General features: G+C 42.3%; 1 protein-coding gene across 4 annotated transcripts in view; it reads left to right on the top strand.

Annotated features, from left to right (window-relative positions):
- Positions 1-15,331, top strand: part of LOC133557723 (uncharacterized) — a 42,382-nt gene extending 27,051 nt beyond the window's left edge. The window contains exons 2-11 of one of the 4 annotated variants that reach the window (XM_061908446.1): positions 1,369-1,406; positions 4,829-4,864; positions 5,173-5,269; positions 8,384-8,602; positions 9,508-9,648; positions 11,916-12,071; positions 14,094-14,242; positions 14,312-14,446; positions 14,511-14,636; positions 14,712-15,331. In XM_061908446.1, the coding sequence (XP_061764430.1) occupies positions 1,369-1,406; positions 4,829-4,864; positions 5,173-5,269; positions 8,384-8,602; positions 9,508-9,648; positions 11,916-12,071; positions 14,094-14,242; positions 14,312-14,446; positions 14,511-14,636; positions 14,712-14,939 (1,325 nt within the window). In that variant the 3' untranslated portion in view covers positions 14,940-15,331. Of the gene's footprint in view, positions 1-1,368; positions 1,407-4,828; positions 4,865-5,172; positions 5,279-8,383; positions 8,603-9,507; positions 9,649-11,915; positions 12,072-14,093; positions 14,243-14,311; positions 14,447-14,510; positions 14,637-14,711 lie in introns of all 4 variants that reach the window. The other 3 variants (XM_061908445.1, XM_061908448.1, XM_061908447.1) reach the window with 3 other exon arrangements.
- The last annotated feature ends 3,013 nt before the right edge of the window (positions 15,332-18,344 follow it).

Raw genomic sequence — 18,344 nt, 5'->3', positions numbered from 1 at the left:
AATACTCTTCAATCAGCCGCCTCGCTCCCTTCATTCCTACAAGGAGCTGCTTGTCCTCCTCAAACTAAACCTTTGAAGTCGTCTTCATCCAAGCGGCGGACTCGACTTCACTCGAGTGCACCTTGCACAGTCCACCGACACCTTTTCAGCGATTGCCTCTGCTAGTTACTGTGCTTGCTAGTCTATGAGCCTGTTAGCTTTGATTGATTTTGGAACTTTTATTAGTAGATTGCACAGTACAGTACATATTCTGTACAATCGACCTCTAAATGGTAACACCCGAATAAGTTGTTCAACGTGTTTAAGTCTGGGTCCCCATCTTGTTAACTTAGAGCAGGGGTCGGCAACCCAAAACGTCGAAAGAGCCATATTAGACCAAAAATACAAAAACCTAATCTGTCTGGAGACGCTAAAAATGAAAAGCCGTGTTTAAGTGTTATAATGAAGGCAACACATGACGTAAGTGTCTAAATTTGCTATAATAGCCTACTATCAAAATGACCATGTGTCGCAGGCTGACGCAAATCTTTGTTGACAGAAATGTTGAAATATAACATTTATTCTGCACATTTTTACATTAGAAACCATTAGTAAATCAGAGGCCACTCAGAAGGTGAGATAACTTCTAGAAATTACCGGATTTTCATGGCCAAAGGTATAGATGTGAGTGTCCAAGTTAAAGGAAATGACAGGCTGTCTTCTTTTAATAGATTTATTACAATCTTTGGGAAGCGAGGTAATGTTTGCTTTGGTCTGGAACAACATGGCACACAAACATCTAAAATGCAGCCAATATTACATACAAATATTGTGTCATGAGACATGCAAAACTAAATTATATTCGAAGAGGATAAAAGTAAGGATAAGCATATTTGATCATGCACTGATCAAAGATGCTTGATTAGCACTCCAACAAGTCAATAACATCAACAAAGCGCACCTTTGTGCATTCACGCACAGCATAAAACGTTTAGTGGACAAAATGAGACAAAAAAACGAGTGGAAGATTTTACATGTAAAAAAACTCACTATGGTGAGTTCAAGAACTGCCAAAATTAGTCAGAGAAAATTATGTTCACCAATTACTTTAATCAGTGAAGCATACATACAAACATAATAAACAGTGGGCTTTCTAACAATTGGGAAGGTTTGTGTCATGTTTGTCCTTGAACAAAAAAACACACTAAAACCAAAAAAGTATTTTCTCCCATCTTTTTCCATTTTTAATCATTTTTTAAAAAATGCTGCAGGGAGCCTTTAGGGTTGCTGACCTTAGAGGATAGCAATGAGCTGGGTGTGATAGTTTAAGGTCAAAATGTAAAGTGCCAGACACTCACATTTGCCTTCTCTTTCTGTTTGTGTCCCCAGCAACCGATGCGGTGCCTGTGCGGAAAGATGGAGATCAGGTACAAAAATATTTTTTTCCCCCCTGCACATGAACTCATGTTTTCATCATGCTGGAAGTTTGTATATGAGGACATTTTCCTTGTTTACTGACAAAACTTACTTTAAAATGTCCTCTCAGTTTGTGCGTTTAAGTGCGCGGGCGTGTGTGTGTGTGTGCGGGTGTGCGCGTGCGCACATGTGTGTGTGTGTGTGTTCTTGTATTTCTACCTTTCTTTAGACATCAACAAGGGAAAGTACCTTCCATATGAGGACCAGTGAACAAGTTAGGACCGAAATCATGGTCCCAATATAGAAAACTATTGCATCTAATAGAGAAACAAATACTACAGTCAGTGAACATTGCTCCAAAGTCAGATTTAATGTGCATACAAAAATAAACATTGACAGGTGCAAAAGCAGCAATATATCATCAAACAAGAAGGCACCTAAATAAGGTCTTCCCTATTCATCCCCGAAAATATCCGCCAGGTGATCAGCTGATTTTTGGTTCGACTTCCGGTGCTGACGTAAGACAACCCGCGTCCCCTATGTAACCATATAGGATGAAAAAATACTCTTCGGTACTAAGACTGTGTTTGCCATTAACAGTTAGCTTCTACAGATGGGTTGCCCAAAGTTCGGCACAGGGGCCATCTGTGGTCCGTGACCCGTTTGTCATCAGCCTTAAGCACATTACGGGGACGGCGTGGCGAGGTTGGGAGAGTGGCCGTGCCAGCAACCTGAGGGTTCCTGGTTCAATCCCCACCTTCTACCAACCTCGTCACGCCTGTTGTGTCCTTGAGCAAGACACTTCACCCTTGCTCCTGATGGTTCGTGGTTAGGGCCTTGCATGGCAGCTCCCGCCATCAGTGTGGGAATGTGTGTGTATGGGTGAATGTGGAAATAGTGTCAAAGCGCTTTGAGTACCTTGAAGGTAGAAAAGCGCTATACAAGTACAACCCATTTACCATTACCAAAAACAGAGCTCTCATTTGTACCCCTGGTGGTGAAATCTGTCAAAATGTATGTAATTATTGTAATGTAATTGGAATTGTAATTTAATTAATGTAAATAATTCAGTGTATACACTCTGATGATTAACTTGTGTGATGACTGTATAATGCTGATAGTATATATTTGTACCATGAATTGATTTACGTGGATCCCGAAGTTTAAAAACGTATTCTGCTGTTACCATTTAATGGTCAATTGTACATAATATGTACTGTACTGTACAATCAATGTTTAAATCAATCAAAAAAAAATAAAAAATTAGGGTGGTCCCAAAAAAGAGGGATTTTTCAAATTCACTGTGTGTCGGTTTTAAAAGTGTTCCCCCCTCCGGTCAACATATGAAATAACAAGTGTGTGTAAAAATTTGAAGTGCTCCCCCTATGGCCAACATATGTAATAACAGGTGTGTCTAAGAAATTGAAATGCGCCCCCTTTGGCCAAAATTTATACAAAAATTAAATAAATATGTATATAGAGACATACTGTAACAACAAAGTAAATAATGAAGATTAAAAAACATTTACAAACAAAACAGAAGTAATTGCTTATCTTTTTTATATTTGCGTAGTATGTATATATTATTATTGTTGTAAATACAAATCCTTAAATATCTAGAAAGGGTGGTCCTAAAGAGGTAGGCAATATTCGTAGGTCTCAAGAAGGTAACAAATGCAAGTGTGTGTGTGTGTGTGTGTGTGTGTGTGTGTGTGTGCGTCTTCAAATGTTTTCACTGAAGATTCAGATGCATGAAGGGGTCAAATTATTAGGAACTGCTATAAGAGTCACAGATGGTGAACTTAACGAAGTGCATGCTGGGAAGTCGGGCTCATATGTCTCATATATGACATCAGTGACCTTCACCTCAGCTCTGTGTATAGGGAGGAAGAGGATGGTGAGGATGATTAAAATGAGGTAAATTAGGATGATGATTATGACATAAGGATGAGGAGGACGGTAACAAAGATGATGATAAGAAGGAATGATGAGGACGAAGATAATGAGGATGATAATGAAGATGTGGAGAAGGATGATAAGGAAAATGGTGATGAGAAGGAGAAAGATGGGAATAGTGCAGAACATGTGGAGGATGATAAGGATGATGATGATGATGATGATGATGATAATGAGAAGGAAGAGTAAGCCTAAGGACGATAAAGACGTGGAAGAAGATGATGAGGATATTGAGAATGATAACGATGAGGAGTGAGGATGATGATAATAATGAGGATGCTAAAGATGACGATGCGGCTCATGATAAAGATGACGATGATGGAGGAGAAAACAAGGAAAATGAAGAGTGGAAATTAGGATGAAGAATATTTGAAGGTGAAGGGTATTGAAAATTAATGATGAGAAGGAGGATGAGAATAGTGATGAAAATGTGGAGGGTGATAAAGATGACAGTGAGGGTTATGATGATGATGAGCATGTTGAGGAAAATGATGGGAATGCGTGGGGTTAAGGATGATGAGAATGACAAATCTAATGAAGATTATATTGATGATGATGATGATGATGATGATGAGAAGAATACTGACAATACCGTTGAGAAAGAAGCAAATAATGATTATTAAGAGGATGATGAAGATGTGGAAGAAAATGATAAGGATGACGATAAGGATATGAGGATGACGATAATGATGATGAGGAGAATGATAATCAAGAGTGAGGTTGAGGATATTGTGGATGATGATGTGGAGAAGGAGGCTGACGAGGACAATGACTATGATGATGATGAGGACTTTGGGGATGATGATGTGGATAAGTAGGATGAGGATGACAATGATTATGATGAGGATGAGGATAATGAGGATGATGATGTGGAGAAGGAGGATGAGGATGACAATGACTATGATGATGATGAGGATATTGAGGATGATGATGTGGAGAAGGAGGCTGAGGATGACAATGACAATGATGATGATGAGGATATTGAGGATGATGATGTGGAGAAGGAGGCTGAGGATGACACTGACAATGATGATGATGAGGATATTGAGGATGATGTGGATAAGGAGGCTGAGGATGACGATGACTATGATGAGGATATTGAGGATGATGATGGGGAGAAGGAGGATGAGGATGACAATGACGATGATGAGGATATTGAGGATGATGAGGGGGAGGATGAGGATGACAATGAGGATATTGGGGAGGATGACAATGATGATGATGATAATGAGAAGGATAATCAGATTAAACATTGAGGATGAGGCAAATGAGGATGATGTTGAGGATGATGATAAAGAGGATGAGGATGAGAAGAATGTAAAGGACAACGATGATGAAGATGATATTGAAGATGATGATGATGATGAGAAGGAGGAGGAGCAACAGCAGTTGAAGACAACTTTCTGTGTCCTAAATCTCTTCTCTTTTTAATTCCTCCCTTTCCTAACATCCTCCCCTACTTCCTTGGCCCCCTCAGCATGGCCGTGCAGAGTTTTCCTGGGAAGGAATCAATGTAAGTCTCCTCCTTTCCTTTCCTTCGCCTCCTCCCTCCTATGATGAAGCCGAAAAAAGCTAAGGAGGTTAATGAAGCCAGCTTGAGTACTCGCGCTGCACGTGTTGATTTTAGCTGGCCCGAAGGTGGCGCCGTGACACGCTAGCTCGTCAGCACGTTAGCCATGACAAAGACGTAAACGCCAACATTGAGCTGCTACAAAGCCGTCGCTGCTTCCTACCACATCGTCTTTGTTTTCGTCTTCTCAAAAACATTGTTGACCTTCTCCTCCTCGTCCACTTCCTTCCCCCCTACTTGTCTATCCTCAGCTATCCATGGAGGACACCACGTCCATCCTACCGCGTCTCAAGAAGAAGTCCAACAACTCGTACGGGATCGGCGCTCTGGCTAAGTCGTCTCTGACAGGTGTGTCAGGTGTGTGTCTGTGCTGGTAACTCCTCCCCCATGTTGCCTCCACGCGCTCCTCGCGCCCTCCTCCATGATGGCTGTTTTGATTGGACAAAAACACATGATAACAAAACAATATTTACATTTTGCGCTTAAAGTCCTACTGTATTCATGAACTTATTTCCTGAACAAAAATGACAAAAAAAACGATTTTGTGACAACAATAAATGTAGTATCGACCTGGTTCGGTTACCGTCTATATTTGTATCTGTTTACATTCAAGAGTTCTGGTTCAGAGGTTTGCTATGCTTTTTGTCTTGTCCTTCAATGTGTAGTGTAGCATGTTTGGCTATTCTTCGTCCCCCAATGATATTGGTACTTGTAAGAAACGTATTTTATATGCAAATTAGTAATTTTGAAACTGCACTGTTGAGGTACATTAGCCGCTAGCTAGAATACTGAAATGTGTTTAGGACTCACTAATTTGTTCGCGTGTCGCTGTCAAATTTGCGGGACACAGCTAGATTGTGTCATCAATATATATATATATATTAGGGCTGGGCAACGATTAAACATTTTAATCAAAGTTAATCGCACTATTCCTCCGATTAATCGCGATTAACTGCAATGTATACGCAAAGCCCAATAATGAATTCAAAAGTAGTGTGTAGTGCACCTTTATTGGAATATTCTCCCACATGAACAAAAGCGCCAAAACATTTGTTGTGCAAACACAATTTAAATCAGTCCTTGTTAAACAGTAGCAGTTAAATAGCATATTTTATGAAAATCAACTCAAAAAATGTAAATACAAACATTTAAGCTTATTGCCACTGCCAGGGTATTTAAGTTATCCTGTTTGTTATGGAAAATAAATATAATCTACATACAAATCTCTGAGCCACAATCATAACATCTGAACAGGCAACTACTGAGGTAACAGCAGAAACATTTTTTTTATCAGGGTCTTATGTTTAAAAAAACTATATTATAGGTAGTCGGCGGTTTTAGGGAATTTTTGATCAAATTATCCGTAGTAGCAATATTAATAATGTTGTGTTTATTCTGCGTAGTGCACTTAAAATAATTATGACCATATCTAGGAATTGATATGATGGGAATTTTCCGATTGTTTGCTTGGTGCTTTGATAAACTGAACGCATATACATGGTACTATATTGTGATGTTATGAGCCAGGGAAAAAAAGAACTACCCTACCTAGCATGCAACAGGAGTGACGAGCATGCGCGGTAGCCCGGTATAGGTTGTGTCGCCATGACGGCATCTTGTATGTTGTGATATGCACGCTCTGAAAGCAAACGTTAAGAACTCAGCCAACACTCCTCGTCTGCATTATTCATAAATAGACAGACAACACATATACTCCGCTGCTTCACAGGCCGTGAAGCTAGCCGGTCTAGCAAGCACGCCTCATTCAGTCCAAAACAGCCCGATCTATCCACATTCAGAATTGTCTGGCGGTCGTAAGTGATCCCGGAGTGACCACGCTGTAAGCCAGCCATGAAATTTGGAGAATTGTCCGGTATTTTTGCCAAATGTTCCATCTTTACCAAGAGCCCCTCGACGCCGAAGTACATCCGGGAGATGCCATCTTGTTAAGAAAAGGCGTTAACAAAATAAAAGCATGTAAACAACATACGCAAATGTGCGATAAAATAATTGTCGGCGTTAATAGATTGATGAGTTAACGCGTAATTAACGCATTAATTTGCCCACCCCTAATATATATATATATATATATATATATATATATATATATACTGTATATATACTGTATATATATATATATATATATATATATATATATATATATATACTGTATATATGTGTGTATATATATACATATATATATATATATATAAATATGTGTATGTATATATGTATATATATATGTATGTATGTATGTATGTATGTATATATGTGTATGTATGTGTATATATGTATATGTATATATATGCATATGTATGGATATATGCATGTATGTGGATATATACTGTACATATATATATAGATATAAATCTTCGTTTCGATCTTTTTTTACTATTTATATTACTATATTATTGAGTATGCACCTTAGGGGACCTGCTCCATTTTTGTTCGACTGATTTACTGTAATAATGACGATAAAACTCTATTCTATTCGAACATGCGATCGAATTAAAATCTGGATTTTAATACTATCTTGACGAAAATTTATATCATTTACATCGTCTATAACCAGTTTATATCTGCGTGCGTGTCCACCATCATGGACCAAAGTGTGTAGCTGTCATTCACCACTTCACCGCTAGGTAGAGCAGTTCCACTCTTAAAAGTGTATTTTTCTCCGAGAAAATTTCTTGAATAATGTGCAAGATGCGTTGTTGTCTTTATTTCTAAGTTATTTCAGTTGAATGTTTGGGACATTCAGAAACAACAACGCCATCTTGTAGACAGTTTGTCGCACTCAGTCGGAACTTCATGGACGAGCGGCGGGCTGAGGAGGCGGAGCTTGGAACCAACATGGTCACCCCTGTGGGTGCCCCTCTCCTATTCCACAAATTTGCCACCCCTTCCTCAATCACACACACACACACACACACACACACACACACACACACACACACACACACACACACACACACACACACACAAACGCGCAATCCTGAGTCAATGACATGGCTGCAATCAGATCAAGCTAACTTCCAGGTGAAGCGTCCACAGGTGTGTTGGGACGTCAACTTTTTTGTGGTGCTTCTGTGTGGGTTTCTTATCGTGGTTGTAAATTCCTTTAGTCTTAATTTACACAACTTTTTTTTTTGGAGACTTTGGGAAAGACCCAAGACCCCACATTCTGGTCACTCATCATCCTCTCCATATTTACTTGCTTATTTCCACCCTTGGCTGCTTTCTTCATGTGGCTTTTATTCAAGAATCAATTAATCGGTCTATTCGCCCGGCCCGCATTTTGTTTGCTCAACGCTGCGCCCTGATTGGCTGCTTCTGACTGTACTCCCTTCATTTGTTTACTTTTCTCACCTCCTCATGTCCACTCAAATGCTTTCCAAGATGGCGTTCTGGTGTTGTGTGTGTGACCGCCACCCCCATCCTTCTTCAAACTCACTTTCCCAGGTGTGTCCCGCTCCATGAAGGACAAGGTGACCAAGCCCACCGCTATGGCGCAGGGTCGCGTGGCTCACATGATCGAGTGGCAGAGCTGGGGAAAGCCCACGGCGGGTCCGCCGATGCGCGCCGGCCGCACCAACCTTCAGCGGGAGAAGGAGAGGAGGATGGAGAACGACGCCTACAGCGACCTCAGCGACGGCGAGAAGGAGGCTCGTTTCGCGGCGGGTGAGCATCCGACCGGGATGTGGACCACCGCCGTCTACACCGCTTTTCTCCTCATCTGGCGTCCGTCCGCTTCCCAATTCAATCCAATACAATCCAATCCACTTTATTTATAGTGCACATTTAAACAACAAGAACGTTTCCAAAGTGCTGCACAGCCATGTTAAAAACAATATTAAAAAACAATAATATGCTCCACCAATGACTGAATAAAAACAAAAAATAAAGAAATATGAAAACAATATAAAAATAAATATGATTAAAAACTATTTTAAAGGGTAAAATCCATTAAAACAGTAAAATAGAAATCAAAAAGTATAAAAACACAGAGGACAACAGAGGACAGAGGACCAAAAACTGAAATTTCCGTTTTTCCCTCATTCATTATTAAAACATTCTGTGCTAACCAAGCCTTGACGTCGCATAGACAGTTGAGAAGGGGTGTCAGGGGGCCGTGGCCTTTTGAAATTGGCATATAAATTTGGCAGTCATCTGCATAAAAGTGATAAAACACTCCATGTTTCTTAAAAATCTCTCCAAGAGGGAGGAGATAAAGAGCGAACAGGATGGGGCCTAAAATTGATCCCTGGGGGACACCACAGTAAAGCGGGGCAGAAGACTAGGTGGCGTCCCCCAGCCTGAAAGAGAAGGACCTCTCAGACAGGTAGGATCTGAACCACTGTAATGCAGTCCCCCTGACACCCACACAGTCTCTCAGGCGGTCTAAAAGAATTGTGTGGTCGACTGTGTCAAAGGCAGCTGTAAGATCTAAAAGCACTAAAATGGCAGAGCTGCCAGAATCGGACATTAAAAGCAAGTCATTAAAAACCTTTAAACGTGCAAATTCAGTACTGTGCAAAGCTTTGTATCCAGACTAAAATGGATCTTAAGTGCTATTTTCATCTAAGGCATCATGCAGCAGTTCGCCATCTCCGAGGCCACATTGTTCGGGTGGACCTCTACGGACGGCGACAGCATGGGCGCCAGCTCCAACCATGGCAGCGTGGCTCACCTCAGCGAGGTTAACCAGGAGAGCATCACCAGCAGAGGTAACGCACACACAACAACACATTCATGAACATAACATAAAAACAATGGCGGACACCAGCTACATGTACCACTGTTCTTAACCCCAACAGAACGGGGCCAAATACAGAGACGGCGCTACACCGGTGTTAGAGGGGCTTTAGCCCCGTCAGGAAACTGTTTGGCCCCAGTTCAGCCCCCCAGCATTTTAAAAGCCCTATCATGCAAAACCAACAGTTCTTACCCATTGGTACCTGGGATTTGCATAAGTCCCAACTAGTGCTCCGATACCAGTTCCGGTACCAAAATGTATTTCGATACTTTTCTGTATTTTCTTAATAAAGGGGACCACAAAAATTTGCATTATCGGCTTTATTTTAACAAAAAATCTTATGGTACATTAAACATGTTTCTTATTGCAAGTTTGTCTTTAAATAAAATGGTGAACATATTAGAAAACTTGTCTTTTAGTAGTAAGTAACATACTAGCCAACCCTCCCGGATTTTCTGGGAGACTCCCGAAATTCAGCGCCTCTCCCGAAAACCTCCCAGAAAAAATTTTTCTCCCAAAAATCTCCCGAAATCAAGCCAAAGTTGGAGGCCACGCCCCCTCCAGCTCCATGCGGACATGAGTGGGGACAGCCTGTTTTCACGTCCGCTTTCCTGTTATATAAACAGCTTGCCTGCCCAATCACATTATGACATCTACGAATTTTGATAAAAAACTCCACTCATTTAAGGAGACGAAGCAGAAGAACGAGGAAGTTACAGCCATGGCGACGCCATCTGTAATAGAGTGATTCTATGTTGTCTGTTGCCATCTCCTGGTGAATGTTGGCTATAGCGTTATGGGGTTGCTTTTTGATTGGCCAACAATGTATGTGGTGTTGTGCACCTGACGGCAAGTGACTCTCGCCAGTACGCAAATGGCAGAACAAAGGTTACTCAAATAGTGAAAGGTAAGTGTTGTTGTTTTTTAGTAACCAAAAAGCACAGTACAGTTAGTAGAACAACTGTGTTTTTATTAATGTGTATTTGATAGGTGCCATCTGAAATTCAACTATTTTTTTAATTTATATATATATAATAAAATACATATATATATATAGCTAGAATTCACTGGAAGTCAAGTATTTCATACATGTATATATATACATATATATGAAATATATATGAAATACTCGAGTTGGTGAATTATACTCCTCCCCTCTTAACCACGCCCCCGCCAAAACCACACCCCCGACCACGCCTCCGCCCCACCCCCGACCACAGTGTCTGCTTGTAAGTGGTAAACTGTAAAAACACACTTGACCATGTTTTAAATTCATGTAATCAATGTGATGTACATTTTTTTTCTTTTTTATAGCAACTTTCTTGTAATATTACAATTTTTGCCTTGTTTCCATCCATTCATCCATCCATTTTCTACCGCTTATTCCTTTTGGGGTTGCAGGGGGCGCTGGTGCCTGTCTCAGCTACAATCGGGTGGAAGGCGGGGTACACCCTGGACAAGTCGCCACCTCATCGCAGGGCCAACACAGATAGACAGACAACATTCACACTCACATTCACACACTAGGGCCAATTTAGTGTTGCCAATCAACCTATTCCCAGGTGCATGTCTTTGGAAGTGGGAGGAAGCCTTAGTACCCAGAGGGAACCCACGCAGTCACGGGGAGAACATGCTGGCTAAATTTCCATTATTCAAAAATGTGTCATTTTATTTTATATTTAAAAAAGGAGCTGCGAGCCAGACTTCCACTGAATCCATATGATGCAACCTCTCGCGTTCTAGAACATCTTGTCACTTGTCAGCTGAGTGACAGCCAGATGGTGTCACTCCGATCTCATCCAAACCGTTTGGTTCCGTGCGTGCCAAGTCTAAGCCCTACGATGGACCTCGGCTTCGCGGGTGCAACAGCGGGTAGCTGCAAAGGACGTTTTAGAAGGCAGACGTGCACAGCTGTGCCACATGTTGGCGGGGGCGCCCAGGGGCCGCTTGTGACACATCTGGCTCGTCGACCATCGTGGGAATCAAACACGAGCATGAACGATCTCTTTGCGCTCCGTGATGCGTGCAGGAGAGTTCGGAAGCGGATTAAAGCCCGGGGAAGATGTCAGTTTGGTTTAGGAGGCATCCCCTCCTGACACGCTGTGTGCGCTTTGGACGTTTGTCCAAGCGCTGATTTTAAGGTCATTGACATCCATTTTTATGTTTGAAAGTATACTGGACTTTTCCAGGAAATTACTTTCTTCAAATTGTGTTTTGTGTGTGCTTATGCGTGCACAGACCAGCTGCTCCACCACTCGTCCGCCGACGTCTGGCCTCACACGTACGTCTCGCAGGGCCTCTACTGTTTGTCCTCGTCGGACGCCTGGGAACCCATTACCAGTCAGCCTTCAGGCCTAGTGTCGCCGGCGGCGGGCTCCTACATCATGGCGGCAGGTGAGGACACCTCCCGTTGCATTTAAAGGGGAACATTATCACAATTTCAGAAGGGTTAAAACCAATAAAAATCAGTTCCCAGTGGCTTATTTTATTTTTGGAAGTTTTTTTCAAAATTTTACCCATCCCGGAATATCCCTAAAAAAAGCTTTAAAATGCCTGATTTTCGCAATCTGTGAAGCCATCGTCCATTTTCCTGTGACTTCATCCAGTGATGCCAATACCAATAGCACAGTAAGATATAGCGACATTAGCTCGGATTCAGACTTGGATTTCAGCGGCTTAAGCGATTCAACAGATTACGCATGTATTGAAACGGATGGTTGGAGTATGGAGGCAGATAGCGAAAACGAAATTGAAGAAGAAACTGAAGTTATTGAGCGAATAACTATTGACGCTATTCGGCCATGGTTGCCTTAGCATCGCGGGTAAAATGTGCAAACCAACGATCGGAAGTTTCGTATTTTGTGACACTGGATCAACTTAAATCCATCGATTTGTAAGTGTTTGTTTGGCATTAAATGTGGGTGGAGGGAAACGCTGGATGTAAATATAGTTTCAAATGTACATACAGCTAGCCTAAATAGCATGTTAGCATCGATTAGCTGGCAGTCATGCCGCGACCAAATATGTCTGATTAGCACATAAGTCAACAACATCAACAAAACTCACCTTTGTGATTTAGTTGACTCTATCGTTGGAAATGCATCTGCAGGTTATCCATACATCTCTGTGCCATGTCTGCCTTAGCATCGCCGGTAAAATGTGCAGACACTCCGGCACATTCAATGGGGGTCTGGCGGGAAGATTTCTTTGACTTTATCGTTGGAAATGCATCTGCTTTGAGTGTCGCAGGATATCCACACAATCTTGCCATCTCTGTAGTAGCATAGCTTTTGTCGGTAAAGTGTGCGGAACAAACGACTGACCATTTCGTCTGCTTTCCCCACACCCTCGTATTTTGAACAAATTTCGTCCAAATTTTTGCCACTTTTGCATCTTTGGGCCAGTGGTGCAACTTGAATCCCTCCCTGTTAGTGTTGTTACACCCTCCGACAACACACCGACGAGGCATGATGTCTCCAAGGTTCCAGAAAATAATCGAAAAAACGGAAAATAACAGAGCTGAGACGCAGTGTTTGTAATGTGTTTGAGAAAATGGCGGCTTTTCTACCTAGGTGGCGTCACGTTCTGACGTCATCGCTCCGAGAACGATAAATAGAAAGGCGTTTGATTCGCCAAAATTCACCCATTTAGAGTTCGGAAATCGGTTAAAAAAATATATGGTCTTTTTTCTGCAACATCAAGGTATATATTTGTAGTTAGTCTTATTCTGCGTTGTGTAGTTTTTTAAGTAAGAGACACTCCACCATTCCGTCGTTTCATCATTTATTGGCCACCTCATCATCAAAAGTCCGATAGAAGAGGAAGTAAACAACATTCATTTATACAAAAATAATAACTTAAATCACATTAACAAAAACGTTTTATCACAAAAAAAAAAAAAATACACAAATCCACATACCTGTTTTGGAAAAACAAAACACATAAACAGGTCTCTACTTTTCTGGCGGAGTGATACCTGCGTAAATACCATGTGTAATTATCACCAAACATTTCAAACATTCGACGCTCTAATCCTTACTTCACAAAATTGTGCATAAAAAAATACTTAAAACAACACATCGCTTATACCTACAACATTAATGTTTTAACTTTTAAAGTATTATGAAAGTTTAGAAATAATATTTACACAAGAAACAAGGAGCAATGAAGAACTATTACCTCATCATCAAAAGTCCGATAGAAGAGGAAGTAAATATCCGAAAAACAGCAAATCACTTCCTGCACCGGACATCCGGTTCTTCAAAATAAAATCAATACTTCAAAATAAAACATAACACCCTGTCTCGTTCATAATATAGCGCAACAACATCACACTATTACATATTGACGCTTACATAGGTCTGGTGATTATGTTCCCCTTTAAAAAGAGTTGTTGTCATGTGCTCGTTGATGCAGGTGGCGGCAGCGGCGCGGGTGTGACGCCAAGCGACGGCTACGAGGGCACAGTGGGGGGTTACCTCCAGCAGCACCAGATGGGCCAACTGCAGCATCTCCAGCAGCTGCACCAATACCAGCAGCAGCAGCTAATGCAGTACCAGCAGCAGGTGGGTGGCGCTGGCTCCGCCCACACAGGAAGTCGGACACATTAAAAACGTAGTCTCGTGATGTTTCAGACGTTGGAGCACAGGCTGCATAGCGCCTCCCAATCCCTCCAAGCCACGCCCAACAGCACCATCCACAGCCTTGGGCCGCCCACCCACCCGCGCCTGGTGGACCTGTGGGGGGCGGCGCAGGTCGAGGCCCACCAGGTAGGGCCTCTTAAAGTCCAAAAAACATTTCGGACAGGTCTGAGTGCAGTTTGGGGGATTGCAGGTGGACGTCGTCGGGCAGATGGCCGAACTGGTCGGCGGCGTAGTGGAGATGGTGGGGGAGGAGACCGATCCCGACTCGCTAAGTAACGTCGAGCTGCGAGACGAGGAGGAAGAGGACCTGACCAAGGTAAGGTCACACACGTCACGCCACCTCCTATTTCGTGGAACAACGATGATCTGATGACACTTCCCGTCACGGCAGCTGGACGAGGTGACGCTAACCTTGGAGCCCGAGCCGTGCCCGCTGACCCCGTCCCCAATGAAGGAGGACACACCTTCCACAAGAGGTCACAGCCCGGGAACGCCGGCACAGATGGCTGAGTTGGCGTCTGACAGGACTCCATTTAACGTCACGCCGTACGTCGTCCAGTCCCTGGATGAGAAAGAGACGGAGGAGCGCGGCATTGTTGTTGTCGTGGCGACCAATTGAAACACTGAGAAAAACGAGGGAAATACATAAACCAATAATCAATCGAGCTATTATCCAACCCCCCCCCCCCCCCTTTTTTGTCGGATTAACCAGAAATTGGACGTGAGGAATATCAAACAACTGTTTGGACCTTTCGGACCAAAGACCTCAGTGCCGGAACGGACAGGCAGCAGATTTGAAAAAGCATCGCAATAAAAGAACATGGAGACTTAAGTCTGGCAGGACAGAACCTGCTCACAACAAGAACATAACGTGTTTGCTTCAAGTGGAACTTCCTGCTGAGACCAAGCCCCCAAGTGCAACTTGAAGCCGACATGACGCCGCCCTCACAATATTACATGCTATACAAAGTAATAACATATCCTTTTTGTAATAAAAGGGTAAAACATGAATGTGTATGGATGCATGTCAATACACTGGTGAGACAAAAGTATTGGGACACCCTCTACAGGATGCTGGTGCGTGTCTGTGGGAATTATTGTCCCCTGTTCCACCGCCAGGGGACAATAATGCCTCACAAAAAGAAGGTCCTGGGTTTGATTCCCAAGTTCTGGGTCTTTCTGTGTGGAGTTTGCATGTTGACTGCGTGGGTTCCCACCGGGTACTCCGGCTTCCTCCCACCTCCAAAGACATGCACCTGGGGATAGGTTGATTGGCAACACTAAATGGTCCCTAGTGTGTGAATGTGAGTGTGAATGTTGTCTGTCTATCTGTGTTGGCCCTGCGATGAGGTGGCGACTCGTCCAGGGTGTAAACCGCCTTCCGCCGAAATGCAGTCGCCCTCGCAACCCAGAGAGGGACAAGCCGTAAAAAAGATGGATGGGTGGATTCCGTTAGACCTGTTGTGGTTCTTCCACACCAAACTTCTCTAAGCATGTCTAATAGAAGAGGGTATTCCCCAAAGTGTTCCCAAAATGTCTGATTGATCCAATCAATGATTGCCCCATTACTTTTGTCCGTATACTTTATATTTATACATCTACAGTGCTATATCGGTTTTCAAAGACCGAATCAGAATGTGCAGCAGTTTTTTTGTCAGAAATACTGCAAATCCAATTAGTCAGTTCTACACGCACAAATAATTGACACAAACCCCTTTTTTTCAGATATTGAAGTACAACCATGGATGAGAAGTGAAATTGCTACAAGTTTATTATTCAAAAGTGTTTCTTGCCTTCTTCATCAATATGCTAATCCAATCCAATCCAATCCAATCCAATCCACTTTATTTATATAGCACATTTGAACAACAAAATGTTTCCAAAGTGCTGCACAACAATATTAAAAACAACATTCAAATACTATCCTGAGTTCCACCATTGACTGAATAAAAGAAAAAAAATAAATACAAATAAAATCAATATAAAATAAATATATTTAAAAACGATTTTAAGGGTGAAACCAATTAAAACCGTAAATAAAAATAAAAATTTTAAAACACAGGGCAGCAGAGGACCACACAACTCACGTACTGTTAAACTACGTGACTATGTAACACTTGTAACTTTCTTTGGCCCCATGGTGGCTTCTTTTGCAGCCACAGCTCATTTTAAAAAAAGCACTGCGACTCTATGAAAGCCTATTCGTCTAACAGTAGGCAAAAATACCTACTTTTTAATGTGTATACAAACACGTTACATAAATTTTTTAAATAAGACATAATAGGTATAATGGGTTTTACAGGTTTGTAGCTTTAGGTAGTCTGAATATTTGCAAGCATCCTCTTGATCAACCTACCAAACTGCCTTTTGTTCATTGGAGGAGCAGAGGCAGATATATGTTTCACACACACACACACACACACACGCACGCACGCACGCACGCACGCACGCACACACACACACACACACAAACATGCACGCACACACACACACGCGCACACGCACACACACACGCACACACACACACACACACACACGTATGAGATAGGCGAGACAAGGAAACAACATTTGGCCAATAACTGACGAGGCTCTCGCAAAAAGTTAAACTTAAAGGCCTACTGAAACCCACTACTACCGACCACGCAGTCTGATAGTTTATATATCAATGATGAAATATTAACATTGCAACACATGCCAATACGGCCGGTTTAGTTTACTAAATTGCAATTTTAAATTTCTCGCGTTTTTTCTTGTTGAAAACGTCACGGAATGATGACGCGTGCGGGTGACGTCACGGACTGTCAGGAAATATTAGCGTAGCACCATTTGCGGCTTAAAGTTGTCTCTTTTCATCGCGCAATTAAACACTATCCTGGACATCCGTGTTGCTGAATCGTTTGCAATTTGTTCAATTAATAATGAAGAAGTCAAAGTAGAAAGATGGATGTGGCAAGGGGCGTGGTCCGCGCGTTCCCTGGGGACGGGGTGTGTGCAGCGATTGGCCATGAAGCAGCTGACAGGTGAGTGGATAATCTCAGCTGGAACGAGTTATCTAATCACCTGTCCCTTTATTAGGAGCGCGGGAGACCTTGACAGGGGAGGAACGCGGAAGAGACGCATCGGGAGGAACACAGGGTGCATGGACAAACCCGAAAAGGACTGATGATTGCAAAACCCAAGCACAAGCATTGCTACAATGGAGTTGGGAAGCTTTAGCCTTTAGCCACACAAACACCCGGTGTTTCCTTGTTTAAAATTCCCGGAGGTGAAGCTTTACTATGGATCAGAGCAGTCAAGCGAACATGGTTCCCGACCACTTGTTAACCGGCATGTTTCTGTGAGAAAATTGTGGTAAAAAGTCGCCTCTTACGGGATATCAGCTGAGCTTGTGCCGTCCATGCAGCTGCTGTCGACTTCCCTCAGAGACTGGCGTCAAGACACCCGTGGACACACCCCTCCTACTATCAGGTACTATTAAACTCACTAAAACACTAGCAACACAATAGAAAGATAAGGGATTTCCCGGAATTATCCTAGTAAATGTGTCTAAAAACATATGAATCCATTCCTAAAGCAATCTGCATTTTTTTTTTACTTTATTTTTAATTTATTTTTTTTTTCTAGTCCTGCGCTATCAATATCATCAACCACGAATCTTTCATTCTCGCTCAAATTAATGGGGAAATTGTCGTTTTCTCGGTCCGAATAGCTCTTGCTGCTGGAGGCTCCCCTTAAAAACAATGTGAATATATGAGGAGCCTTCAATATGTGACGTCATCGTCTGCGACTTCCGGTAAAGGCAAGGCTTTTTTATCAGCACCGAAAGTTGCGAACTTTATCGTCGATGTTCTCTACTAAATCCTTTCAGCAAAAATATGGCAGCGCTAATATTTCCTAACAGTCCGTGACGTCTTGCGTACACGTCATCATTCCGCAGCGTTTTCAACAAGAAACTCCCAGGAAATTTAAAATTGCAATTTAGTAAACTAAAAAGGCCGTATTGGCATGTGTTGCAATGTTAATA

The sequence above is a fragment of the Nerophis ophidion genome, linkage group LG08, assembly GCF_033978795.1.
Source record: "Nerophis ophidion isolate RoL-2023_Sa linkage group LG08, RoL_Noph_v1.0, whole genome shotgun sequence".
NCBI classification, from domain to species: domain Eukaryota; kingdom Metazoa; phylum Chordata; class Actinopteri; order Syngnathiformes; family Syngnathidae; genus Nerophis; species Nerophis ophidion.
Note: the sequence above shows the minus strand (reverse complement) of the source record. Positions and strands in the feature narration are given on the sequence as shown.